We start from the raw sequence: 27,043 nt of genomic DNA on the forward strand, positions 1-27,043 counted from the left end.
CAGCCAATTCGATTCAGTCCACATGATTTCAAGAAACAGCTGAAGGCACTGGATACAGAAAAGATTATGGACCCTGACAAACATTCCAGTAGCAGTACTGAAGACATGTGCTCCAGAACTAGATGTGCCCTTAGCCAAGCTGTTTCAGTACAGCTACAGCACAAGCATCTACCCGACATTATAGAAAATTGCCCAGGTATATGCTGTCCACAAAAGGAAGGACAAATCCAATCCAGCCAATTACCACCCCAGCAGCAAAGTGATGGAAGTTTCTGTTGTTAGTGCTATCAAGCAGCACCTACCCAGCAATAACCTGCTCAGTTTGAGTTCCACCTGGGCCACTCAGCTCCAGACCTCATTGCAGCCTTGGTCCAAACATGGAGGAAAGAGCTGAATTCAAGAGGTGAGATGAGAGTTACTGCCCTTAACATCAAGGCAGCATTTGATCAAGTATTACAGCAAGGAGCCCTAGCAAAATTGAAGTCAATGGGAATCGGGGGAAAGCTCTCCAAGCACAAAAAAAGATGGTGTGATTGTTGTAGGCCAAACATCTAAGCACCAGGACATTGCTGCAGGAGTTCCTCTGGCTAGTGTCCTAGGCCCAACCACCATCAGCTGCTTCATTAATGACGTCCCCTCCAGCATAAGGCTAGAAGTGGGGATTGTAGCTGGTGACTTGTACAAATGTCTTGTACCACTCATAACTCCTTAGATACTGAAGCAGTCTGTGTCCACATGCAGCAAGACCTGGACAATGTTCGAGGTAGAATGTTAAGTGGCAAGTAACATTTGCACCACACAAGTGCCAGGCAATGACCATCTCCAACAAGACAGAATCTAACCAACTCTCTTTGACATTCAATGGCATTACCATCGCTGAATCTCTCACCATCAACATTCTGGGGTTACCATTGACCAGAACCTTATCTGGACCAGTCAAATAATGTGGCTACAAGAGCAGGTCATAGGCTGGGAGTTCTGCAGTGAGTAACCCACCTCTTGACTCTCCAAAGCCTGTCCACTATCTACAAGGCACAAGTCAGGAGTGTGATGGAATACTCTCCACTTGCCTGGATGAATGCAGCTCCAACAGCACTCAGGACTACAACACTACCCAAGACAAAGCAGCCTGCCTGATCAGCACTCCATCCACCAACCTAAAAATTCACTCAACTACCATCGTACCGTGGCAGCAATGTGTACCATCTACAAGATGCTTTTAGTTCTGTTGCTTGAGGAAAGTTTCAGCATAATCATGGAAAAGGACAAAGAAAAAACAGGAATAACAGTTCTAAATTGGGATAAGATAAATTTTAAGAAACTGACAGGTGACCTGGCGAAAGTGGACTGGATACAGCTACTTGAAGGAAAATTAGTGGCAAACCAGTGGGCGACATTCAAAAGTGAGATACTACAGGCACACTGTAGGCATGTCCCTACAAAGATAAAGGATGGTACGGCCAAATCTAGAGCACCCTGGTTATCTAAAAGCTTACAGGGTAAGTTAAAGCAGAAAAAGAAAGCTTATGCCAATCACAAAAATCTTAATACTTTAGAAAGCCAAGAGGAGAATAGAAAGTGCAGGGGTGAAGTAAAAAAGGAAATTAGAAAAGCAAAGAGAGGACATGAAAAATTATTGGCAGGTAAAATCAAGGAAAACCCAAAGATGTTTTATCAGTACATTAAGAGCAAGAGGATAACTAAGGAAAGGGTAGGGATGTACAAGGGAACGTGTGCATGGATGCAGAAGATGTGGGCAGGATTCTTAATGAGTTTTTTGTCTCTGTCCTCACAAAGGAGAGGGTTGATGTAGACATTTTAGTTAAAGAGGAGGAGTGTGAAATATTAGATACGATAAGCCGAATGAGAGAGGAAGTACTGGAGGGTCTGATATCCTTGAAAGTGGATAAATCGCCAGGGCCGGATGGATTGCATCCCAGGTAGTTAAAGGAAGCCAGGGAGGAAATAGTGGATGCTGAGGATCATCTTCAAATCTTCACTGGATACAGGAGAGGTACCAGAAGATTGGAGGTCTGCAAACATTGTACCATTGTTTAAAAAGGGTGTGAGGTATAGGCCAAATAATTATAGGCTGGTCAGTCTGATCTCTGTGGTGGGTAAATTGTTAGAATCTATTCTGAGGGACAGGATAAACTGCCACTTAGGAAGGCACTGATTAATCAGGGTTAGTCAGCATGGATTTGTTAAGGGAAGGTCGTGTCTAACTAACTTAATTGACTTTTTTGAGGAAGTAACAAGAAAGGATTGATGAGGATAGTGCAGTGCATGTGGTCTACGTGGACTTTAGTAAGGCATTTGACAAGGTCCCACATTGGCAGACTGGTCAGAAAAATGAAAGCCCATGGGAATGTGGCAGGTTGGATCCAGAATTGACCCAGGGCCAGGAAACAAAGGGTTGTAGTTGACGGATGTTTTTGTGAATAGAAAGCTGATACCAGTGGCGTTCCACAGGGCTCAGTGGTGGGTCTCTTGCTGTTTATGGTATATATTAATGATTTGAACTTAAATGTGGGAGGCATGATTGGGAAATTTACTGATGACACAAAAGTTGTCTGTGTAGTTGATAGTGAAGAGGATAGCCGTAAACCCCAGAAAGATATCAATGGTTTGATTGAGTGGGCGGAAAAGTGGCGAATGGAATTCAATCCACAAAAGTGTGAGGTACTGCATTTGAGGAAGCAAATAACGTGAGGCAATGCACAATAAAAGGGAGGATAATGAGAGAGGTAGAAGAAGTGAGAGACCTTGGAGTGCATGTCCACAGGTCCCTGAAGGTGCAGGACAGGTAGATAGAGTGGTGAAGAAGGCATATGAAATGCTTTCCTTTATTGGCCAAGGTATAGAATTCAAAAGCTGAAACTGTATAAAATGCTGGTTAGGCCTCAGTTGGATTATTGCATACAGTTCTGGTCACCACATTACAGAAAGGACATAATTGCTCTGGAGAAAGTACAGAGGAGATTTACAAGAATGTTGGCAAAGTAGCAGTTGTGAGGAAAGATTGGATAGGCTCGGGTTGTTTTCCTTAGAACAGAGGAGGCTGAGGGGTGACTTAATAGAGGTGTACAAAGTTATGAGGGGCCTAGATAGAGTGGACAGGAAGGACCTGTTTCCCCTAGCGGAGAGGTCAATTACCAGGGGGCACAGATTTAAGGTGATTGGGAGAAGGATTAGAGGGGACATGAGAAAAAACTTTTTCACCCAGAGGATGGTGGGTGTCTGGAATTCACTGCCAGGAATGGTGGTGGAGGCAGAAACCCTCAATTCTTTTAAAGCTTACCTGGACCTGCACCTGAAGTGCTGTAACCGGCAAAGCTATGGACCAGGTGCTGGAAGGTGGGATTAGATTGGGCGGTTAATTTTCTTTTGGCCAGCACGGACAGGATGGGCTGAATGGCCTCCTTCTGTGCTGTAACTGTTCTATGGTTCTATGGAAATTGTGTAAATATAAAACATTGTGGATCCAGTTAGAAAAGAATTGCCATCAATCTAATCTTTGCACAAATATGTAGTAGACCTTAGTTACTCACCTTCCCTCCTCATTGCCAGCATGCACAACTCAGCGTTGGGGGCAGATTATTTGGGGGATGGGTATGTCTCCCATTTTCTCTCTATTTACTTTGTAATTCTACCCCGCAAGAATTATCATGCCCTTTATTCCTATTAGGGTTTTCTTCTGTAACAATGTGGATTGATGATCTTTGTATGTTTTTATGGGTCTAAACAGGTCCAAGGTAAGAGTGTGACCGTGGTGTGGAAATTGCAAGAACACCGTTAAATCCAGATCAAGGTACAGAAGGCAGAAGGAAAATGATCTCTTTAAGCGATGAGCAAGGCTGCATTTCTTTATCTTTGGCAAACTATAAAAAATGATTTAGCCAAAAATGGATGAGGATTGAAAATTGGTAACTAAAGCAATAATTGAATTATGGGATGCCTTCAAAGAGGAAATAGTTCGAGTGCAGAGTAGGCACATTAGCACGGTGGGGGAGAAGGAAGTGCATCAAAGCTACAACTCCCTGGATGACTAAAGATGCAGAAATTAAAATGAAATAGAAAAAGTAATGTAATAACAAATGTAAGGTTGATAATATTGTAGAAAATGGAGCTGAATACAGAGAGTACAGAGGAGATCTAAAAAGGAAAAAAGAGGGGCATGAGATTCGTGGCTAACATACAAGGGAACCCAAAAGTCTTTTACAAACACATAGCAAAGCATAGTAAAAGTGTTGTGAAAGGAAAGGTGAGGCTGATTAAAGACCAAAAAGAGAGAAACGTGTAAACAGAGGGCATGGCTGTGGTACTAAATGAGTACAGCTGATCTGTCTCCGTTACAGAAAAGGATGTTATCAATGTAGCAGTAAAGTCAGAGGTAGGAGCAACATTGGATAGAATAAAAGCAGATAGTGGTATTTAAAAGGTTCGCAGTACTTAAAGAAGAAATACATCCTAGATTACAGAGGGAAATAAGTGTAGCAATTTGCAGAGGCCTGAGAAGTGTGAGGTGATGCATTTTGGGAGGACTAACAAGGCAAGGGAATATACAATGGGTGGTAGGACCCTAGGAAGTACAGAAGGTCAGAGGGACCTTGGTGTTCTTGTCCATAGATCACTGAAGACAGCAGCACAGGTAGATAAGGTGGTTAGGAAGGCATATGGGATACTTGCCTTTATTAGCTGAGGCATAGAATGTAAGAGCAGGGAGGTTATGATGGAGCTGAATAAAACGCTAGTTAGGTCACAGCTGGAGTATTGTGTACAGTTCTGGTCGGCACACTATAGGAAGGATGTGATTGCACAGGAGAGGGTGCAGAGGAGATTCATCAGGATGTTGCCCGGGCTGGAGCATTTCAGCTATGAAGAGAGACTGGATAGGCAAGGGTTGTTTTCCGTAGAGCAGAGAAGACTGATGGGGGACATGATTGAGGTATACAAAATTATGAGGGGCATTGATAGGCTAGATAGGAAGAAACTTTTTTCCCTTAGTGGAGGGGTCAATAACCAGGGGGCATAGATTTAAGGTAAGGGGAAAGAGGTTTAGAGGGGATTTGAGGAAAGATTTTGTCAGCCAGAGGATGATTGGAATCTGGAACGCACTGCCTGAAGAGGTAGCAGAGACAGGAACATCACAACATTTAAGAAGCATTTAGATGAGCACTTGAAACACCATAGCATACAAGTCTACGCGCCAAGTGGTGGAAAATGGGATTAGAATAGGTAGGTGCTTGATGGCTGGCACAGACACGATGGGCCGAAGGGCCTGTTTCTGTGCTGCATGACTCTTGTCCTCTATGACGCTAATGCCTCCTTAAATATAAGGGTGTGCCAGGGGATTGGAGGATTGCAAATTTTAAATACTTGTTCAGAGGAGGGGAGCGATGAACCCAATGGTTACAGAGCAGCTGGTTAAGAGGAAATTTCCTAGAGGTGTTCAAAACCATGATTTTTTTAAGAGTAAATAGGGAAAAGTATTTCCAGTTGGAGCAATTGAGCATTCACAGCTCTCTGGATTAGATAATCCCAAAGATTTGAGTGAAGAAATTTCTCCGCAACTCAGTCCTAATGGCCGACCCCTTATTCTGAAACTGTGACCCCGTGTCCTTGATTCCACAGCCAGGGAAACATTTTCTCAGCGCCGACTCTGTAAAGTCCCCGAAGAACTTTACATGTTTCAATTACATCACCTCTCACTCTTCTAAACTGCAGGCAACATAGGCCTAGTTTACCCAATCTCTCTTCACAGGACATTCCCCTCCTCCCAGGAACCAGTCTAGTGAACTCTCATTGCACTCCCTTTAGTACAAGTATGTCCTTCCATAGGTAATGTAATAGTCTTAACCGGTGGGGGGGGGGGTGAGTGGGGGTGGTCCTGACCCCATACTGAGTGCCAATGACACAAAACAAACTTTGGATGCAGTTTCCACTTTATGTGGAACACCTTTATTATTTCACCAAGCAATAGTATATACAACACCAGTTGCTTAGTAGATCCACGTACAGGAGCTCATTCCCGGTGGTCAGATCCGCTGAGCAATGTCTTCTGCATGACATCCTGTGACTGACCAGCTGCAGTAACAATGTCCATTTTGGGAATGAATATTGCTCAATAAATAGTTAATTTTCTGTTTTAAACTCACGAGGAAACCTGTCACTGTTTATTTGACAAACAAAACACAAAGGGGTTAAACCCTAGTAACAAAATCTTGCTGCGGTCAGTTGGGAGATGAACAGTGGGGACCACCCACAAGCTTCACCATGTTGGCATAACACCAGGATATTATAGATTTTTCTGTATCCACTGCATTCAGCCATTTCTTGATATCATGTGGAGTGAATCAAATTGGCTGAAGGCTGGTATGTGTAATGGCGAGAACCTCAAGAAGTGGCTGAAATAGATCATCCACTCGACGCATCTGGCTGAAGGAAGTCAAAACCAGTGGAATAACTGATGAATGATTGGGCAGGTGGAGCTTTAAATGCAAAATTCGAAACATGATGCATTTAATAATAAAATGTTACTACCTATAAATGCTAAAGTAATATCAGATTGTGAGTCATTTGATAATTACAGCTTTTATACAACCTTGCTAAAATTTGTCTCTTCTACTCGTGCACTTCCTCGCACCAAGTCCCATTCACCTATCACCTCTCAGCTTGCTGGCTCTGGTCAAGCAACATTTTGATATTTTCATCCCTGTTTTCAAATCCATCTATGGCTTCACCCTTTGCCTATCACTGTAATCTCCTCCAGTTGTAAAACCCACCAAGATATCTGTGTTCATCTAATTCTGGTCTCTTGAGCATTCCCAATTTCGATTGTTCACTATTGGTGGCCGTGCCTTCAACTGACTAGGCTTCAAGCCCTGGAATTCCCTCCCTAAACCTCTCTACCTCTCTTTCCTCCTTTAAGACGCTCCCTAAAACTTGGCGTTTTGACGAAGGTTTTGGCCATATACCCTAATATCTCCTTACGTGGCTCAGTGTTAATTATTGCTTTGTAACACTCCTGTGAAGCACCTTGGAAAGTTTTACCACATTTAAGAAGCTTTATAAATGCAAGTTGTTCTAATGTCTTGATGTGCCTCCATGCAACTCTGATTTATGTACTTGGACAGCCAGATCCTTCTGTGGATGAACATTACCGATTCACCCAATATTTAAAAATATTCTTCTTTTCTAATTTTTACACCAAATTGGATAACTTCACATTTCTCCACATTGTCCTATTCTGCCACATTCTTGCCCACTCTCCTAGCCTGTCAATATTCCTTTGCAGCCTCTTTCTGTCTTCTTGACAGCTTAACTTCCCACCGAACTTTGTATCATCGACAAATTTGGATACATTACGTTCAGTCTGCTCAGGCAAATCACCAATATAGATTGTAAATAACTGAGGCCCAAATACTGATAATTGTAGTACGCAAATAGTTACAGCCTGCCAAACCGAAAATGATCCATTTATTCCAACATAAAAACAGGAGTCACTTTGCTTGTTGAAATATCTTTGCACTGCCCAATACTACGGCTGGTCCTATTTTACACAGGCTGTAACTATACCAAGATTAACACTTGAACATATGTATTATATATAACAGGATTCTCTTTGCATTTCAACAATAATCTGAGCTGCCCCTTGCGCCGCTGCACTAGCTTCACCTGTCACTGACCCCGACTCACAGCATCAGCCTGTTCCTGATACTTAGATTGTGTTAACGACCCCTCTCCAGTCTGTATCTCCCCCGGAGCCCAGGCTGGAGCCTGACAGTGAATTCTGTTCCCCACCTCAACCCAGCCCAGCCCGAGCCCCCCAGTCCAGCCCAGCCCGAGCCCCCCAGTCCAGCCCAGCCCGAGCCCACCAGTCCAGCCCAGCCTGAACCGTCCAGTCCAGCCCGAGCTTCCCAGTCCAGCCCAGACCAGCTCCCCAGTGCAGCTCAGCCCCAGACCCCCAGTCCAGCCCAGCCCCAGCCCCCTAGTCCAGCCCAGCCCGAACCCCCAGGGGGTTGAGGGGGGCGGGTGAAGAATCCTGGCCCCTGGGGTAAAAAGAACATCCTAAAGAGGACAATCTCTGACCTTCCACATCAGTGTGGGTGAGAGGAGCTGAACCACATGAGGAAAGGCAGGAGCTCACATCCCAATGCTCCATTCCAAGTGTTGTTGCTGTTATGTATGTATATATTGTTATACTATCTGTAAAGTGTTAGGAACTAATTAGCTATGAACCAGTTGTAATCTGTAAGTGTTCCAGTGGGGGAGTCATGTTATATGTAACACAAGAACCATTTTGAACCAGCTTCCACAGCACAAAGCATGGTGCTAAATTAGACTAGACTGACTCCAGCCTTTTCCAAGTTTAAGTGTGATTCTTTCCAACATCTGGGAACCAGAAACAATATAAAGATGAAACATGAGGAAAGGCAGGAGCTCACATCCCAATGTTCCATTCCAAATGTTGCTGATCAATATACTTCAAAAGGAAACTTAAAGTAAACTAACGCTTTTCCCGAGGGAATTTAATGGTCTGAGATGCCCACCACAACTTGGAATTGATGGTCCGCCAGTAGGGGTTGACACAGATCTGGTGTTGAACACCAGTCATCGTGATAGCCGGAGATGAAAATCCATCAGACACAGCGAGATGGTTTATTTATATGGACCTGCATGTGACTGATGATGAAACCTTCTGGGTCTCTATCTTGCTTTGTGTGATCACAGAATCACCGAGTTGTTATATCACTCCAAAAGGCAACTTAAAGTAAACTAACGCTTTTCCCGAAGAATTTAATGGTCTTAGACACCCACCTCAACGTGGGTCCTCTTCTCCAAGGAAAACAGTCCCAACTTCTCAAATCTATCCACATTGTGTTGTGTGGCACTACCACCGTGCTAAATGGGATAGATTTCGAACAGCTCTAGCAATGCAATACTGGGCATCCATGAGGCACTGTGGACCATCAGCAGCAGCAGCATTGTACTCAACCACAATCTGTAATCTCATGGCCCGGCATATCCCCCACTCTACCATTACCATCAAGCTTGGTTCAATGAAGAGTGCAGGAGGGCATTCCAGGAGCAGCAGCAGGCATACCTCAAAATGAGGTGTCAACCTGGTGAAACTACAGCAGAGGACTTCTTGCATGCCAAATTACATAAGCAGCATGCAATAGACAGAGCTAAGCGATCCCATAATCAACGGATCAGATCTAAGCTCTGCAGTCCTGCCACATCCAGCCGTGAATGGTGGCGGACAATTAAACAACTAACAGGAGGAGGTGGCTCCACAAATATCTCCATCCTCAACGATGGGGGAGCCCAGCATATCAGTGCAAAAGATAAGGCTGAAGCATTTGCAAAAATCTTCAGCAGAAGTGCTGAGTTGATGATCCATCTCGGCCTCCTCCTGAAGTCCCCAGCATCACAGATGCCAGACTTCAGCCAATTCGATTCACTCCACATGATATCAAGAAACGACTGAAGACACTGGATACTGCAAAGGCTATGGGCCCTGACAATATTCCGGCAATAGTACTAAAGACCTATGCTCCAGAACTTGTCGCGCCCGAGCCAAGCTGTTCCAGTACAGCTACAACACTGGCATCTACCCGGCAATGTGGAAAATTACCCAGGTATGTCCTGTACACACAAAGCAGGACAAGTCCAACCCGGCCAATTACCGCCCCATCAGTCTACTCTCAATCATCTGTAAAGTGATGGAAAGTGTCATAAATAATGCCATCAAGCAGCACTTACTTAGCAATAACCTGCTCAGTGATGCTCAGTTTGGATTCCGCCAGGGCCACTCAGCTCCTGACCTCATTACACCTTGGTTCAAACATGGACAGAAGGGCTGAACTCAAGAGGTGAGGTGAGAGTGACTGCCCTTGACATCAAGGCAGCATTTGACCAAGTATGGCATCAAGGAGCCCTAGCAAAACATGAAATCAATGGGAATCAGGGAGAAAACTCTCCGCTGGTTGGAGTTATACCTAGCACAAAAGAAGATGGTTATTGTTGTTGGAGGTCAATCATCTCAGCTCCAGGATATCAATGCAGGAGTTCCTCAGGGTAGTGTCCTAGGCCCAATCATCTTCAGCTGCTTCATCAATGACCTTCCTTCAATCATGAGGTCAGAAGTGGGGATGTTCGCTGATGATTTCACAATGTTCAGCACCATTCGCGACTCGTCAGATACTGAAGCAGTCCGTGTAGAAATAAAGGAACGGTGATATAGTTCCAAGTCAGGATGGTGTGTGGATTGGAGGGGAACTTGCAGGTAGTGCTGTTCACATGCATTGTCTGCCTTTATCCTTCTAGGTGGTAGAGGTCGTGCATTTGGAAGGTCCTGCCTGAGCAGCCTCGGTGCGTTATTGCAGTACATCTTGTAGATAGTACACACTGCTCCTCTGCATTTTTAATTTCTATATCTTTTGTCATTAGCTTTGATGCACCTCCTTCTCCCCATGGTAATGTGTCTACTCTGTACTTGAACCGTTTCCTCTTTGAATGCATCCCATTGTTCAATTACTGCTTCACTTACCAATTTTTAATTCTGATCCATTTTTGGCTACATCATTTTTTAATAGTTTGCCAAAGAGGAAGAAACGTAGCTTTGCGCATTGCTGCAATCGGTCATTTTCCTTCTGCCTTCTGTACCTTGAACCGGATTTAATTGTGTTCTTGCAATTTCCACACCACAGTCACACTCTTATCTGAGATATAGTCGACAATAATATCACATACAAAGGTCACCAATCCACATTGTTGCAGAAGAAAACTGTAACAGGAATAAAGAACATGATCATTCTTGCTGGGTAGAATTATAAAGTAAATACAGAAAAAAACGGGAGACATATCCATCCCCAGTTCACCAAAACCTGGAGAGAAGCAGCGGGAGAGGAGAGCATTTAAAAAGCACCAGAACCTCGGAGATTCGGAGAGAAGCAGCAGGAGAGGAGCGGGAGGTTCGGAGGTAAATCAAAAATCAAAAAGTGATGTCACAGTCAACAGAGTGTGCGGGAAACAGAAAGCAGGCCGGGGTGAGCATACCGATAAGCTTTTAATTTAATCTAAGTTAATCAAATATATAATAAGACTCATTAGTATAAAAACTAAAAAGTAAGGTGGATTTTATAATATACCACATATATAGAGAGAGAGGGACCAGCAGGGAGGGTATCGGTTCAAATTAGGTGCCGGGTAATTATAAAAAATTTTCAATGGTGATAGTGTAACAATTAGTGTTATAATGAGTGTAAACACAGAGCAGGACTAGAAGTATTAATTACAATTGATTGTTTAAACAGGCACCTTTAATGTAATTAAATTTAAATCAAACATAGCATCAAACATCCAACTATTTCACATCCAAATTAATTAATTAAATAGAATAGAGATGGCTGAGCTGGCAATGTGTTGCAGCTGACGTATGTGGGAGCTGGTGGACGCCGGTGCCACGATGGCCACATTTGCAGCAAGTGTTGGCTGCTCGAGGACATTTGGCTCAGAGTTGATGAGATGGAGTCCGAACTGCGGACACTGCGACACATCAGGGAGGGGGAGAATTACCTGGACACTGTGTTTCAGGAGTCAGTCACACCCCTAAGTTAATCACATCAAATCTGGCCCGTGGTCAGGGACAGGAGGGTGTGATGGTGAGTGAGGCAGGTATGGGGATCCAGAATTTAGCTTTGGAGGAGCCTCAGCCAGTGCCCTTATCCAATAGGTACGAGGTTCTTGCTCCCAGTGTGGACAAGGGCACAGACTGTAGGGAGGATGAGCGAACTGACCACAGCACCATGGTTCAGAGCACCATTCAAGTGGGGGGAGAAAAGAGAAATGTAATAGTAATAGGGGATAGCATAGTTTGGGAAATAGATACTGTTCTCTGCAGCAAGGACAGGAAGTCCCAAAGGCTGTGTTGCCTACTTGGTGCCAAGATTAAGGACATCTCTTCTGGGCTGGAGAGGAACTTGGAGTGGGAGGGGAAGGATCCAGTTGTCGTGATCGACATGGGTACCAACGACATAGGTTGGACTAGGAAGGAGGTTCTGCTGAGGGACTATGAGCAGCAAGGGGCTAAATTAAAAAGCAGAACCACAAAGATAATAATCTCCAGATTATTATCTGAACCATGTTAAAATTGGCATAAGGTAAATAAGATTAGAGAGGTAAATGCACGGCTCAAAGATTGGTGTGAGAGAAATGGGTTCTGATTCATGAGGCACTGGCACCAGTACTGGGGAAAGAGAGCTGTTCCGTTGGGATGGGCTTCATTTGAACCATGCTGGGAACAGTGTCCTGGCGAATCATATAACTAGAGTTGTAGACAGGACTTTAAACTAATTAGTGGGGGTGAGGATTCAATTGAAGGGAAGTTTAAAAAATCAAAAAGAAATGAGAGAGCAGAGGTGCAGGGTAGTGAAGAGGCGAACGGTAATCAAAGTGTGACAGGAAGGGGCAGAAAATATAAGCAGAAGAGTGCAGCAGAAATTAGAACCAGAATGAGTAATAATGGTAAAACGTCAAAGCTTAAGGCTCTTTATCTGAATGCACGCAGCATTTGTAACAAGATAGATGAGTTGATGGCACGAATAAAAATAAATGAACACGACCTGCTGGCTATTACAGAGACGTGGTTGCAGGTTGACCATGACTGGGAACGCGTTCTGAAAAAATAGGCAAAAAGGAAAAGGAGGTGGGGTAGCTTTGTTAATAAAGGAAGGTATCAGTGCAGTGGTGAGTAGTGATGTAGGTGCAATAGATTGTGATGTGGAGTCAGTTTGGGTGGAAATAAGGAATAGCAAGGGGAAGAAGTCATGGGTGGGAGTCATCTATAGGCTCCCGAAGAGTTGCCTCATTGTAGGACAAAGTATAAATTGGGAAATAATGGAGGCGTGTAAGTCGGGCGCTACAATTGTCATGGGTGATTTTAATCTGCATATTGACTGGACAAATCAGATTGGCAGAGGTAACATGGAGGACGAATTTGTAGAGTGCATCAGGGATTGTTACTTAGAGCAATACTTTGCAGAACCTACCCGGGAGCAAGCTATTTTAGATCTGGTAATGTGTAATGAGGTAGGATTAATCAGAGATATCGTAGTTAAGGATCCTCTCGGAGGTAACAGTCACAACATGGGAAACAGTGGTGCAGTGGTTAGCACTGCAGCCTCACAGCTCCATGGACCCGGGTTCGATTCTGGGTGTTGCCTGTGCGGAGTTTGCAAGTTCTCCCTGTAACCGTGTGGGTTTTCGTCGGGTGCTCCGGTTTCCAACCACAGCCAAAGACTTGCAGGTTGATAGGTAAATTGGCCATTGTAAATTGCCCCGAATGTAGGTAGGTGGTAGGGAATATGGGATTACTGCAGGGTTAGTATAAATGAGTGGTTGTTGGTTGGCACAGACTCGGTGGGCCGAAGGGCCTGTTTCAGTGCTGTATCTCTAAGTAAAAAATAAATAAAATTTGAGGGTGAGCAACTCAGGTCTCAAACCAGTGTCCTCAACTTAAACAAGGGCAATTAAACAAGGTATGAAGAAAGAGTTGTCTAAAGCGGGCTGGGAAAATAGACTAAGAGGAAGGTCAGTGGAGGAGAAATGGCAGATATTTCATAATGCTCAGCAAAAATTAGTCCCGGTCAAAGAGAAGGACTTGATGAGAAGGATGAACCACCCGAGATTAACAAAAGCGATCAAGGAGAGTATCCAATCAAAAACTAAGGCATGCAAAGCGGTGAAAACTAATGGTAGGCCAGAGGATTGGGAAATTTTTAGGAACCAGCAGCGGATGACTAAAATGCTAATAAAGAGGGAGATAATTGATTATGAAAGTAAATTGCAAGAAATATAAAAACTAACAGCAAAAGCTTCTACAGGTATATAAAAATAGAGTAGCTAAAGTGAATGTGGGACCATTGGAGGATGTGACTGGAGAATTGATAACGGGAACAAGGAAATGCAGATAATTTAAACCAATATTTTGCATTGGTCTTCACGGTGGAGGACACTATAAACATCCCACAGATATCAGATAAGCCAGGAGCTAATGGGAGGAAAGATCTTGTAACAGTCTCTATCACGAGGGACAAAGTATTTGACAAACTAATGGGACTAAAGGCAGACAAGTCACCAGGACCTGATGCCTGCATCCAAGGGTTTTAAAGGGAGTGGCTGCAGAGATAGTGGAGGCATTGGGCGAAATATCCCAGAACTCACTGGATTCCGGGAGGGTCCCAGTGGATTGGAAAACCACTAATGCGATGCCCCTGTTCAAGAAGGGAGGGAGACAAAAAGTAAGAAACTATAGGCCAGTCAGCCTAACATTGGTCATTGGGAAAATGCTAGAGTCCATTATTAAGGAAGAAATAGCAGGACATTTCGAAAAGCTTAATGCAATCAAAGAGTCAACATGGTTTTGTGAAAGGGAAATCATGTTTGACAAATTTGCTAGAGTTCTTTGAGTATATAACAAGCAGAGTTGGTCAAGGGGAACGGTAGATGTAGTGTATTTGGATTTCCAGAAGGCATTCGATAAGATGCCATATAAAAGATTATTGTACAAGATAAGAGCTCACGGTATTGGGGGTAATGTATCAGCATGGATTGAGGATTGGTTAAGACACAGAAGATAGAGAGTTGGGATTATTGGGTCTTTTTCAGGCTGGAAAGATGTAACTAGTGGAGTGTCACAAGGATCATTCCTAGGGTTTCAGTTATTTATTATCTATATTAATGACTTGGAGGAGGGGGCAGAGTGTAATATATCCAAATTTGCTGAGGATACAAAAATAAGTGAGAGGGCATGTTGTGATGAGGACAGAAGGAATCTGCAAGGGGATATAGATAGGTTGAGTGAGTCGACAAAAACTTGGCAAATGGAGTTTAATGTAGGAAAGTGTGAGGTCATGCACTTTGGTAGGAAGAATCAAAAGGCAGAATTTTATTTAAATGGAGACAGACTACAAAAATGTGCAGCACAGAGGGATCTGGATGTTCTTGTGCATAAAACACAAAAAGTTAGCATGCAGGTGTGGCAAGTAATTAAGAAGGCAAATGGAATTTTGGCCTTTATTGCTAGGGGTTTGGAGTTTAAAAATAGGGAAGCCTTATTCAGGGCAGCACAGTGGCGCAGTGGTTAGTACCACAGCCTCACAGCTCCAGCAACCTGGGTTCAGTTCTGGGTACTGCCTGTGTGGAATTGGCAAGTTTTCCCTGTGACTGTGTGGGTTTCTGCCAGGTGCTCTGGTTTCCTCCCACAGCCAAAGACTTGCAGGTTGATAGGTAGATTGGCCATTGTAAAATGCCCCTAGTGTAGGTAGGAGAATGATGGGGATGCAGTATGGGATTAAATAGGATTAATATAAATGGGTGGTTGTTGGTTGGCACAGACTCAAAGGGCCTGTTTCAGTGCTGTATCTCTCTATGGCTCTATGTTGCAACTGTACAGGGTGTTGGTGAGGCTGCACCTGGAGTACTGTGACAGTTTTGGTTCCCATATTTAAGAAAGGATAAAAGAAAAATACTGTGGATGCTGGAAATCTGAAACAAAAACAAGAAAGGCTGGAAATACCCAGCAGGTCTGGCAGCATCTGTGGAGAGAGAAGCAGAGTTAACATTTCAGGTCAGTGATGAAGGGTCACTGACCTGAAACGTTAACTCTGCTTCTTTCTCCACAGATGCTGCCAGACCTGCTGAGTATTTCCAGCCTTTCTTGTTCTTGTTTAAGAAAGGATATACTGGCATTGGAGGCAGTTCAAAAGAGATTCACTAGGCTGATTCCTGGGATGAAGGGGTTGACTTATCAAGAACAACTAAACAGGTTAGGCGTTTATCCATTAGAGTTTAGAAGAATGAGGGGTGATCTTATTGAAACGTACAAGATTCTGAGGGGGCTTGACAGGGTAAATGTTGAGAAGATTTTTCCACTAGCGGGGGAATCTCGAACTAGGGGACATAGTTACGGAATAAGGGGACACTCATTTAAAACTGAGATGCAAAGGAATTTCTTCTCTCAGAGGATAGTGAATGTTTAGGATTCTCTGCCCCGGAGAGTTGTGGAGGCTAGATCATTGAAAGTATTTAAAGAGGAGGTTGATAGATTTTTGAAAGACCGGGGAGTTGAGGGCTATGAGGAACTGGCACGAAAGAGGAGTTGAGGTCTGGGGAAGATCACCCATGACCTTATTGAATGGCGGGGCAGGTTTGAGGGGCTGAATGGCCTACTCCTGCTCCTATTTCTTATGTTCAAACCCAATGCTGAGCTGTGCATGCTGGAAATGAGGAGGGAAGGTGATTAACTAAGGTCTACTACATATATGTGAAAAGATTAAATTGGTTGCAATTCTTTATAACTGGATCCACAATTGTTTTATATTTATGCAATTTCTACATTCCTCCAGCAACAAAACTGAAACACTTACTTTGAAACAGCATTTTATTTTGTAAAATACATATTCACAGAAACATTCAAATTGTTTTTCAGGAAAAGACCACTGTGCAGCACTCAGGAGTATTCAAAGTCAAATAGTTGCAACATTTTGTAATATATTAAAAACCAAACAAAAGAAAAGGACACCATTTGCTGGTCCATTCATACTCCTTAATGGAGGAAACTGAACATTAAAATGTTATCTTGGTTCAAATGATAACCTACTGCAAAACAGAATCAAATAAATAATCATTGAGAATTAAGATGTGCATAAAACAGACAGCATGCATGTATATGTCAGAATTGATTATTACCCAGCGGGAAAGCTTAATTGTAAGTATTTACTGGCAACAACCTTTAGCCTGTACTGTCATTAAACATTGTGACATTTGATACAGATTTCGTGCATTTGTAAACTGATTTTGTGATCAGATCTTGTAGTGCAAATCATATTAGTTGATTCGCTTTCCATTGAATACAAATTCATTGATTAGATAAAATATTAAGTCTGTTTCCTAGATCTAATTTAATTTCTAATGTTGGAAGCTAGCTCACTTTTTGCTGTATGCACTTGCAAAACTAATCACATTATGAGAAGAGTAAATGATTTAAGTTCTCCATTTTCCTGGGACAGGGCACAGAGCATTCCACATTTGTTCAGTTTGCATTGCTACTGTAGGATCAGTAGTGTAGTTTAGGTAATTTGCAGCCCACATGCCTATGCCACGGAGTTTTAGTTTCTTCAAGATTGATGATTTTAGTGAAATGCTCTCAGGATCATCATACCAGACCTCGTGGTATTTATTATTAACCTGCCAAAAAAGCAGAACCAAGTTTAGATCAATGCACAGTACTAGACACAATGCTGAACATCTTCAACACCACTACTTAAAAGATATCAAACTTGTACTTGTATTGAAGAATAAGTTTAAGTGTGATTTGAGCTCAAATCCTCTAGATTATCAGTCCAGTAACATCACACCATGCGTAGGATAAAAATTTCCCTTTTCAAGTTACAAAGTTTTGTTATGAGTACTAAACTTTAGAAATAAGAAAATAAGAAAGATCATGGCTGATCTTATAAGTGAACCCCACCTTTCCTCATGATCCCCATATCCCTCAGTTCCCTTGGCACCCAAAAATCTATCAACCTCTGTTTTGAACATACTCAATGATTGAGCATCTGCAGCTCTCTGGGCTAGAACTCCAAATATTTACAACCTTTTGAGTAAACAAATTTCTCCTCATGTAAGTCCTCAGCCCTTAATCTGAAACTGAGAGCCTGTGTTCCAGATTCCCCAGCCAGTGGAAACATTTTCTCAGCCTTTACCCTGTCGAGCCGCTTGGGAATTTTGTTTCAATTAAGCCATCTCTCATTCTTCTGAACTCCAGGTAATATGTACCTAGTTTTGTCAATCTCTCCTCATCGGACAATCCCCTCATTCTGAACCAGTCTAGTGAATCTTTGTTGCACTCTATCTAAGGCAAGTATCGCCTTCCTTAGGTAAGGAGACCAAAACTGCACAGAGTGGGCTGAATTTAGCGAGCCCGCTGCTGACCCTGATCGCAGGCTTGGTAAATAGTGCTGTTTCCATTCATCACATGGGCGCCTGCCCCACTGCGACTATGCGGCAGACGCCCATTTTGCATAGGGGGAGCTTGGGGGTACACCCTCAAGCCCCTGGAGGGGGTGGGAGATGAGTCATTGATTACGGCCTCAGATGACACCGGAGCAGGTGCTGGTGACATATTTAAAGGCCTTACAGTCCTGCATTCACTACTGTCCTGGATACATTGTCAGCTTGGTGCAACTGACAACTTTGTCTGACAGTGTCCTGTATCCCCCCACCCTCTGAGGAAGACAGAAAACATTGTCCAAGCAATGAGACAGAGTTGCCCTGTGTTTCAGTGAAGCCTCCCTACAGATTCTCCTCAAGGCTGCAAGGGAAAGCTGGGAGGTTCTCTTCCCCTGCGTTGGCAGAAAGATGTCCTCCCGCCTGACCAAGCAAGCCTGGGTGGAGATTGCAGAGGAGGTTAGCAACCATGGAATCACCCAGCGCAACTGAGTCCACTGCATTCTGCCAAGGTGAGTGCTCCATACCAATCACCTTCTAGAGGATTGCATGTGACTATGCGAGAGGTTGCGCGACATGGGGACGGTAGCAGCACCTGGGGCATTGGCTGAGTGGCTAGGGTTCTGTCTCTTCCTGACTGTCTCTCTGCCACAGGTCGCCTTCCTTCATAGCTGACACCCCTTACCTCCCCTGACAGTGAGTGTCAGCATGAGAGGCATCAGATTCCCCAGTAGGGGCTGAGAGGCTGAAAAGAGCTGAACTGTCACCTTGATCTCTGAGCCATATCTACCATCTCCAACCTTCCTCTTGCAGGACAAGAGGGCCCATAATAGGAGGGAGATGTCCCAGACAGACAGAGGACTCCAAGATGTAGGTCCACTCACCTCTGCCAAGGACCAGGCCTTGGAGCTGGTGGGCAGCCATGCAATATCCGATGGAGAGATTGGAGTCCCTGCGCAAGAGAGTGAGGATTGACTCCCATTGGCATGGGCATCAATGTTGGAGACCCACATTACGCTTGGTTGGCATGAAGAAATCCTCACAGCCTAACTCACGTATATTTTTGTCCAGGCTTGGGCTGATAAGTGGCAAGTAACATTCGCGCCACACAAGTGCCAGGCAATGACCATCTCAAACAAGAGAGAATCTAATCATCTCCGCTTGATGTTCAATGACATGATCATCGTTGAATCCCTTAATATCAACATCCTGGGGGTCACCATTGACCAGAAATTAAACTGGACCAGTGTTATAAATACTGTGGCTATAAAAGCAGGTCAGAGGCTGGGAATTCTGCAGCGAGTAACTCACTTCCTGTCTTCCCAATACCTATCCACCATCTACAAGGCACAAGTCAGGAGTGTGATGGAATACTCTCCACTTGCCTGGGTGGGTGCAGCTTCAACAACACTCAAGAAGCTCGACACCATCCAGGACAAAGCGACCCACTTGATTGGAACCCCATTCACCACCTTCTAAATTTACTCCATGACCAGCTCACAGTGGCAGCAGTGTGCACCATATATAAGATGCACTGCAGAAACTCACCAAAGCTCCTTAGACATCACCTTCCAAACCCACAACCTCTACCACCTAGAAGGAGAAGGGCAGCAGATGCATGGGAACACCACCACCTGCAAGTTCCCCTCCAAGCCACACACCATCCTGACTTGAAACTATATTGCTTTTCCTTCACTGTTGCTGGGTCAAAATCCTGGAACTCTTTAACAGCACTGTGGGTGTACCTACCCCACATGTACTTCAGTGGTTCAAGAAGTAAGCTCACCACCAGCTTCTCAAGAGCAATTAGGGATAGGCAATAAATGCCGGCCTAGCCAGCGATGCCCACATCCACCGAATGAATAAAAAGAAAAATCTGCTGGGTCATTTCAGAATCTAGGGAATATTGGAAAATCATTGCCAGTGCAGCCACTATCTCTGCAGCTATCATTTTTAGAACCCTAGGATGTAGACCATCAGGACCTGGGGGTTTGTCGGATTTTAGCCCCTTGGGTTTGTCCAGTATGTTTTCTCTGCTGATATTAATTACCTTAATTTCCTCACTCATATTAGCCCCTAGGTTATCCAATTGCACAAGCAGTCAGCCCAATTTTTAACATGAAGTTCAGCAGTCTATTGGAAATCCTTCACACTTCAGCACACATTTCTGATTGCAGTGGATTGGCTGTGCTGAGGCTGCAGAAGACTGAATGGACTGAAATGTACAATGAGAAAATGCACAATGACAAATGAGCAAAACAGTATCAAAAATTAGAGACTTAAGGCTAGAGCCTGCGATTTCCTTGGGAATTCTCCCTCTCTGTCACCTCTCCAGCAGCAGAAACTCCATTTACATGTGCGAACGGGGAGTTTTCCACTACATGTTCAAAGTTACAGTAGTGGACCAAGATTCCAAAGGAAATTTCCAGTCTATCATTTATGACAGGAAACTCAATGAACTCATCTGCATGTCGCATATATGGATGCAGGGCACATGCTGAAGAAGCAAATATATTCTACAAAATTGTCATAATGAGCTGTGCCTGATTACCAAGATTACAAATTTATTACATATGTAAAGCTTCTAAAGTAGGTATTAGTCTTTATATAGTGCCTTTCACAACTTCAGGATATCCCAAAACATTGTACAGCCAATAACCTGCTTTTGAAGTGAAGTTACTATAGTAATTCAGCAATGGAAGCATACAATTGGAACACAGCAAGCTCCTACAAACAGCAGGTTATAATGACCTCAGTGATGTTGGTTGAGGGATAAATATTGCCCAGGACACCAGGGAGAACGCCTCTGCTCTTATTTGTAATAGTGCTCTGGGAACTTTTACATCAACCTGAGAGGGCAGGTGGGACCTTGGTTAACTTTCCCATCTGAAAAATAGCACCTCTTGACAGTGTCTGCAACTGATTACAAACAACATTTTAAAAAACTGAACTGTCTTTGGCGATTTGTATATAAATTCCCATCTTCGTGGCTATTTTCCAACCATACACATTTTCCACTGTACAAACTGGATGTTCTGAAAGTTGCTGACTTCTCTAACTCGAGAATACTAAATCATGAAATACTGCAATGTTTGCATTCTACAAAGAATGTTGCAATGCACACTGGTTTGTTGATAGTCTTACCCTGTAGACATAATATGGGGATTTGTAATCATCATCCCAATATCTGCCAGTAATTGATCTGGGCAGGAGCTGCATGATGTCTTTATATGTAGTCTGTCTTCCAACTTTAGCACTGCAAGGAGCACCTCTGAAAGGAGACTTTTGCAATTCACATCTACCAGGCTGTAAAATATAAAAAGTGTACGTGTGAATACAGTTATTCAGCTAACTTCAAAAAAATGTAGAACAGTGTGACTGATCTCCAAGTATATCGGCTCTGAGGGGCAATTCAGACACAGGAATCAATTGAATATTTCAGAACAAAGATTGATCAATTTTTTTAGGCAAAGTATTAAGAGTTACTGGATCAAGGCGTATATATGAGATACAGATCTGTAACCATCTAAATGAATGAAGGAATGGGCTTGAGTGTTGCATGGACTACTCCAGATCCTCTGATTCCACGTGTAAAGGGATGAGCTTTGAGAAGCAATTTGAGAAGCTTATGATTTACAGTCTGGAAGAATGCAGTTAAGAGAATGCTTCAGTGAAATAAAAAAATTCTAGCATGGTAAGCCCAGAGAGCAAGCCAATGGATACAAATGGAAATGAGTCAAGAGTAAGTTTAGAACAGGTACTAAAAAATTAATGTAAAAAGGAAAGGTTTTAAAAGTTAACCAAGGTAAAAGTACTAGGCGGTTCCAAAATACAATTAGATATCTGGATTGGAAAGTTAATGTAGCAGAGAGATGTGTTTCAGATGAACTGACTTCACTGCCATTTCTTGTGCAATGCAAACTAATTACTTCTCCTTACCTCATAAAAACGCAGGCAAGGAAAGTCGTAACCGTACCATGGAATTCCCATCACCAGCTTTCTGGAATCAATACCCAGATTGATATAAGCGTAGAGACCTAAATGGATAAAAATATGACAGGCTTAGATGAACATTTATATAGCGAAGGCAAACCAGAAGGTTTTATTAGAATTAGAACATTAGAATTAGAACATTACAGCGCAGTACAGGCCCTTCGGCCCTCGATGTTGCGCCTACCTGTGAAACCATCTGACCTACACTATTCCATTTTCATCCATATGTCTATCCAATGACCACTTAAATGCCCTTAAAGTTGGCGAGTCTACTACTGTTGCAGGCAGGGCGTTCCACGCCCCTACTACTCTCTGAGTAAAGAAACTACCTCTAACATCTGTCCTATATCTATCACCCCTCAACTTAAAGCTATGTCCCCTCGTGTTTGCCATCACCATCCGAGGAAAAAGACTCTCACTATCCACCCTATCTAACCCTCTGATTATCTTATATGTCTCTATTAAGTCACCTCTCCTCCTCCTTCTCTCCAACGAAAACAACCTCAAGTCCCTCAGCCTTTCCTCGTAAGACCTTCCCTCCATACCAGGCAACATCCTAGTAAATCTCCTCTGCACCCTTTCCAAAGCTTCCACATCCTTCCTATAATGCAGTGACCAGAACTGCACGCAATACTCCAGGTGCGGTCTCACCAGAGTTTTGTACAGCTGCAGCATGACCTCGTGGCTCCGAAACTCGATCCCCCTACTAATAAAAGCTAACACACCATATGCCTTCTTAACAGCCCTATTAACCTGGGTAGCAACTTTCAGGGATTTATGTACCTGGACACCAAGATCTCTCTGTTCATCTACACTACCAAGAATCTTCCCATTAGCCCAGTACTCTGCATTCCTGTTACTCCTTCCAAAGTGAATCACCTCACACTTTTCCGCATTAAACTCCATTTGCCATCTCTCAGCCCAGCTCTGCAGCCTATCTATGTCCCTCTGTACCCTACAACATCCTTTGGCACTATCCACAACTCCACCGACTTTCGTGTCATCCGCAAATTTACTAACCCACCCTTCTACACCCTCTTCCAGGTCATTTATAAAAATGACAAACAGCAGTGGCCCCAAAACAGATCCTTGCGGTACACCACTAGTAACTAAACTCCAGGATGAACATTTGCCATCAACCACCACCCTCTGTCTTCTTTCAGCTAGCCAATTTCTGATCCAAAGCTCTAAATCACCTTCAACCCCATACTTCCGTATTTTCTGCAATAGCCTACCGTGGGGAACCTTATCAAACGCCTTACTGAAATCCATATACACCACATCCACTGCTTTACCCTCATCCACCTGTTTGGTCACCTTCTCGAAAAACTCAATAAGGTTTGTGAGGCACGACCTACCCTCCACAAAACCGTGCTGACTATCGCTAATGAACATATTCTTTTCAAGATGATTATAAATCCTGTCTCTTATAATCTTTTCCAACATTTTACCCACAACCGAAGTAAGGCTCATAGGTCTATAATTACCAGGGCTGTCTCTACTCCCCTTCTTGAACAAGAGGACAACATTTACTATCCTCCAGTCTTCCGGCACTATTCCTGTCGACAATGATGACATAAAGATCAAGGACAAAGGCTCTGCAATCTCCTTTCTGGCTTCCCAGAGAATCCTAGGATAAATCCCATCTGGCCCAGGGGACTTATCTATTTTCACACTTTCCAAAATTGCTAACACCTCCTCCTTGTGAACCTCAATCCCATCTAGCCTAGTAGTCTGAATCTCAGTATTCTCCTCGACAACATTTTCTTTCTCTACTGTAAATACTGACGAAAAATATTCATTTAACGCTTCCCCTATCTCCTCTGATTCCACACACAACTTACCACTACTATCCTTGATTGGCCCTAATCTAACTCTAGTCATTCTTTTATTCCTGATATACCTATAGAAAGCCTTAGGGTTTTCCCTGATCCTATCCGCCAATCTCCTATCTCGTGTCCTCTCCTTGCTCTTCTTAGCTCTCCCTTTAGATCCTTCCTGGCTAGCTTGTAACTCTCAAGCGCCCTAACTGAGCCTTCACGTCTCATCCTAACATAAGCCTTCTTCTTCCTCTTGACAAGCGCTTCAACTTCTTTAGTAAACCACGTTATTGTACATACCTGATAAAGTTTTGTGATAGGGAGAATTTGGTTTTGCAAAGCACTCATCCCACATTTGGCTGTTCATGTCAAAGGCACTCACGAATAAAAAGTCGCAGGAATTTGCAATTGCTGCATAATTAAAGCATCGGCCATCTTTGCAATCAGGTGACCAGGGCACGTTAAATGTGACCTAAGGGACAGAGTGTAACAAGCAGTTAATTTCATCTCCTATCTTATGTTGGATAACACTTTTAGCTATAGCACTCGTACATGCCTTATGGTAGAAGTCCTACGGTGTTCATGACTGTATAAAATGAAACACGATGAATTTGGAGAAAACAATGAGTCTTAACTAATGGGATTCTAGTCAAAATATAAATCAGGTTCAATTCCCCAATGCTCACCCGCACCACCGCCCCCACCACCCCCCCAACACCCCCCCCCCCCCCCACCCCCCCCCCTTCCCCCATGTTTCCCTTCTATTTTTCTGTCTTCATCTCCTAAAGGCATCAAGTTGTGAACAAATTGCAGTCACAAAAATACTGGCCACACTCCAATATCTAGCCAAAGTCAACTTGCACTTTAATGCTGGGCCAGGCATTTTAGCGCTGGCAGGCTGTTTGACCGTGTGGGTTGGCAAACCCAATTGGTGTCCTTGATCAAAATCTGTACATTCACTGTTTCAGCAGGAGGTTAGCAGTTAGTAATCAGACATTGCATTAGATCTTCCCTGGCCCAGTGGCCCTAGGGGTAAATTGTACTCTCCAACATCCCAGCTGAGATCAGATAACTCAGCATAAAGCAGGATTTGTCTGGCTCGTAATCACTGCCTTAACCAGAAAGCATTAACACCGAGTTGGCTCAGCCTGTCACGTGAAAACATTTCAACAAAAAAAGTCCGCTTCAACTCTCACCCAATAAAAATGCAAAGTGTTTTATTTGTTGACTTAATGGTTCCCTAATTTCAAAGTAAAAATGCAAAGATTGGTGAGTTTCTGTAGATTCATATAGGGCACTGCCAAATACAAGAGTTTCTCCCCTTTATGAAGGATTTTGCTAGAGTAAATAAGGAGAAACTGTTTCCAGTGGCAGGAGGGTCAGTAACCAGAGGACACAGATTTAAGACAATTGCAAAAGGAGCCAGAAATGAGACAAGGAGATTTTTTTTTTAATACAATGATTTGTTGTGATCTGGAATGCACTGCCTGAAAGGGCAGTGGAAGCAGATTCAACAGTAACTTTCAAAACAAATTGCATAAATTCATGAAGGGTAAGATATTGTAGGGCTATGGAGAAAGAGCAGGGGAATGGGACTATTTGGATATCTCTTTCAAACAGCAGGTGCAGGCATGATGGGCCAAATGACCTCCTGTGCTGTATCATTCATCTACCTATGTGATATATACTGTTTGAACCATGCCATTCCTGGAAACTGGGTCTCAATTCACTTGTATAATTCTGGACTACAAGTGCTGCATCACCAAGTCTGCTGCATATTCAGATTAAGCTGATTCAATGTGAAATATCTAATCTCAGGCATGGTCCAAGCAGCTTTGTAATAGGATGACGCTCTAATAAACAGCAGCTAGAAATCACTATTTCAATTTAATTATCTGGAAAAATATCCATGCTTCTTTGTAATGATGTAAAACTAAATTGCTTGTCCCCATTTTTGAAAAGAATTGCTCTTTTACCTGGGATCCAGGTATTTCACGGTGGAAGGTTTGCACAGTTTTGTTAGTCAGCTGTGATAGTGCATGATATTTCGCAGATTCTTTTGCAACAACATCCCATTGTTCCAAATGGATTCCATCCAAATGTAGTGCTTTTATTCTATCCAGGATACCAGCCAACCATTTGTTATTATATGCACTGTCTGTCAATTTCTGAATGTTTATTTCTTCTGATAAATAGTGCAAAAACAGCAACTTATATTCTGCAGCATCATTTATACAATACAGTAGACTAAATTTTATTAGTCACGTGTGGATCGCCCGTTGCGGGGCCACTGCGTTATTCAGCATGGTGGCTCATTTAAATGTCTGGGGCGACCCCCCCCCCCCCCCCCCCACACACCTGGCAACAGTGTCCTGTGTGTTATGATCCTGTAGTATTTTTTATTTTCTGGGAAGAATGCGGTGTGCCTTTAAGACTGGAAAAGAGCAGTACTTCTTTAAGGCAACAAGCTCCAGAGTCTGAGTCAAACAGTGCATTCTGGTTGCCCGAGATACAGCCACTCAGGACCAAGGACACAAGATACATTGTTGCTGATTGACGTAGAAACTAGCTGACAAACTGGCTGTTGACAAAGACACCGACAGACAGCTAGACCAGCGTATACTGAAGGAAATGAGAGCGCTCTCTCGGTTTATTTAAACCCTATTTATTATTCTCTCAGAATTCTGATATTTGTTAATTTGTTGATCTAAAGACATTTGGGGATGAATAAATGGTACAATTTGGCTGGGTCTTTCTTTAATTTGGAAAGTTTAAAATGATATGTCATGCGATCTGTGGCAGGACGGGACTCAAATCAACAGTGTGTTTCTCCTACCACAATCGGAATCGTATATTTTGATCGGAGGCTTTGACTTGAGTAGTCAGTCGTAACATATTAATTGGGGGCTCGCTCGAGATTGAGTCATATGTAATTCGGTGGCTCGCGTCTGGGATCAGAATCAGACTAATTTGGAGGGCTCGCATTTGGAATCATATTAATTACTCGTTTCTGAGATAACATATTTAAATTGGGGTCTTGCGTTTGGTATCATATTTAAGCTCTCACGTCTGGGATCATAGCAATTGGAAACTCGATTGTTGGGATCTAAATCTAACACGAATTACAAAGAAACAAAAGAACCAGATCTCTTGTATAATAAGGTACAGTCTATATCATTGTAATGGCATGAGTGGTTGCAGTAGAGTTTTTGGGA

At 43.2% G+C, this 27,043-nt stretch overlaps 1 protein-coding gene across 1 annotated transcript; it reads right to left on the bottom strand.

Annotated features, from left to right (window-relative positions):
- Positions 1-17,049: 17,049 nt before the first annotated feature.
- On the bottom strand, positions 17,050-26,813 carry LOC137373160 (di-N-acetylchitobiase-like). Its single transcript, XM_068038019.1, has 6 exons — positions 26,665-26,813; positions 25,805-26,075; positions 24,129-24,300; positions 21,955-22,052; positions 21,160-21,321; positions 17,050-17,253 (listed from the first exon to the last, which is right to left on the bottom strand). The coding sequence occupies exons 1-6, from the start codon at positions 26,811-26,813 to the stop codon at positions 17,050-17,052; spliced, it is 1,056 nt and encodes a 351-aa protein (XP_067894120.1).
- Positions 26,814-27,043: the final 230 nt, after the last annotated feature.

Source organism: Heterodontus francisci, chromosome 8 (genome assembly GCF_036365525.1).
Source record: "Heterodontus francisci isolate sHetFra1 chromosome 8, sHetFra1.hap1, whole genome shotgun sequence".
NCBI classification, from domain to species: Eukaryota; Metazoa; Chordata; class Chondrichthyes; order Heterodontiformes; family Heterodontidae; genus Heterodontus; species Heterodontus francisci.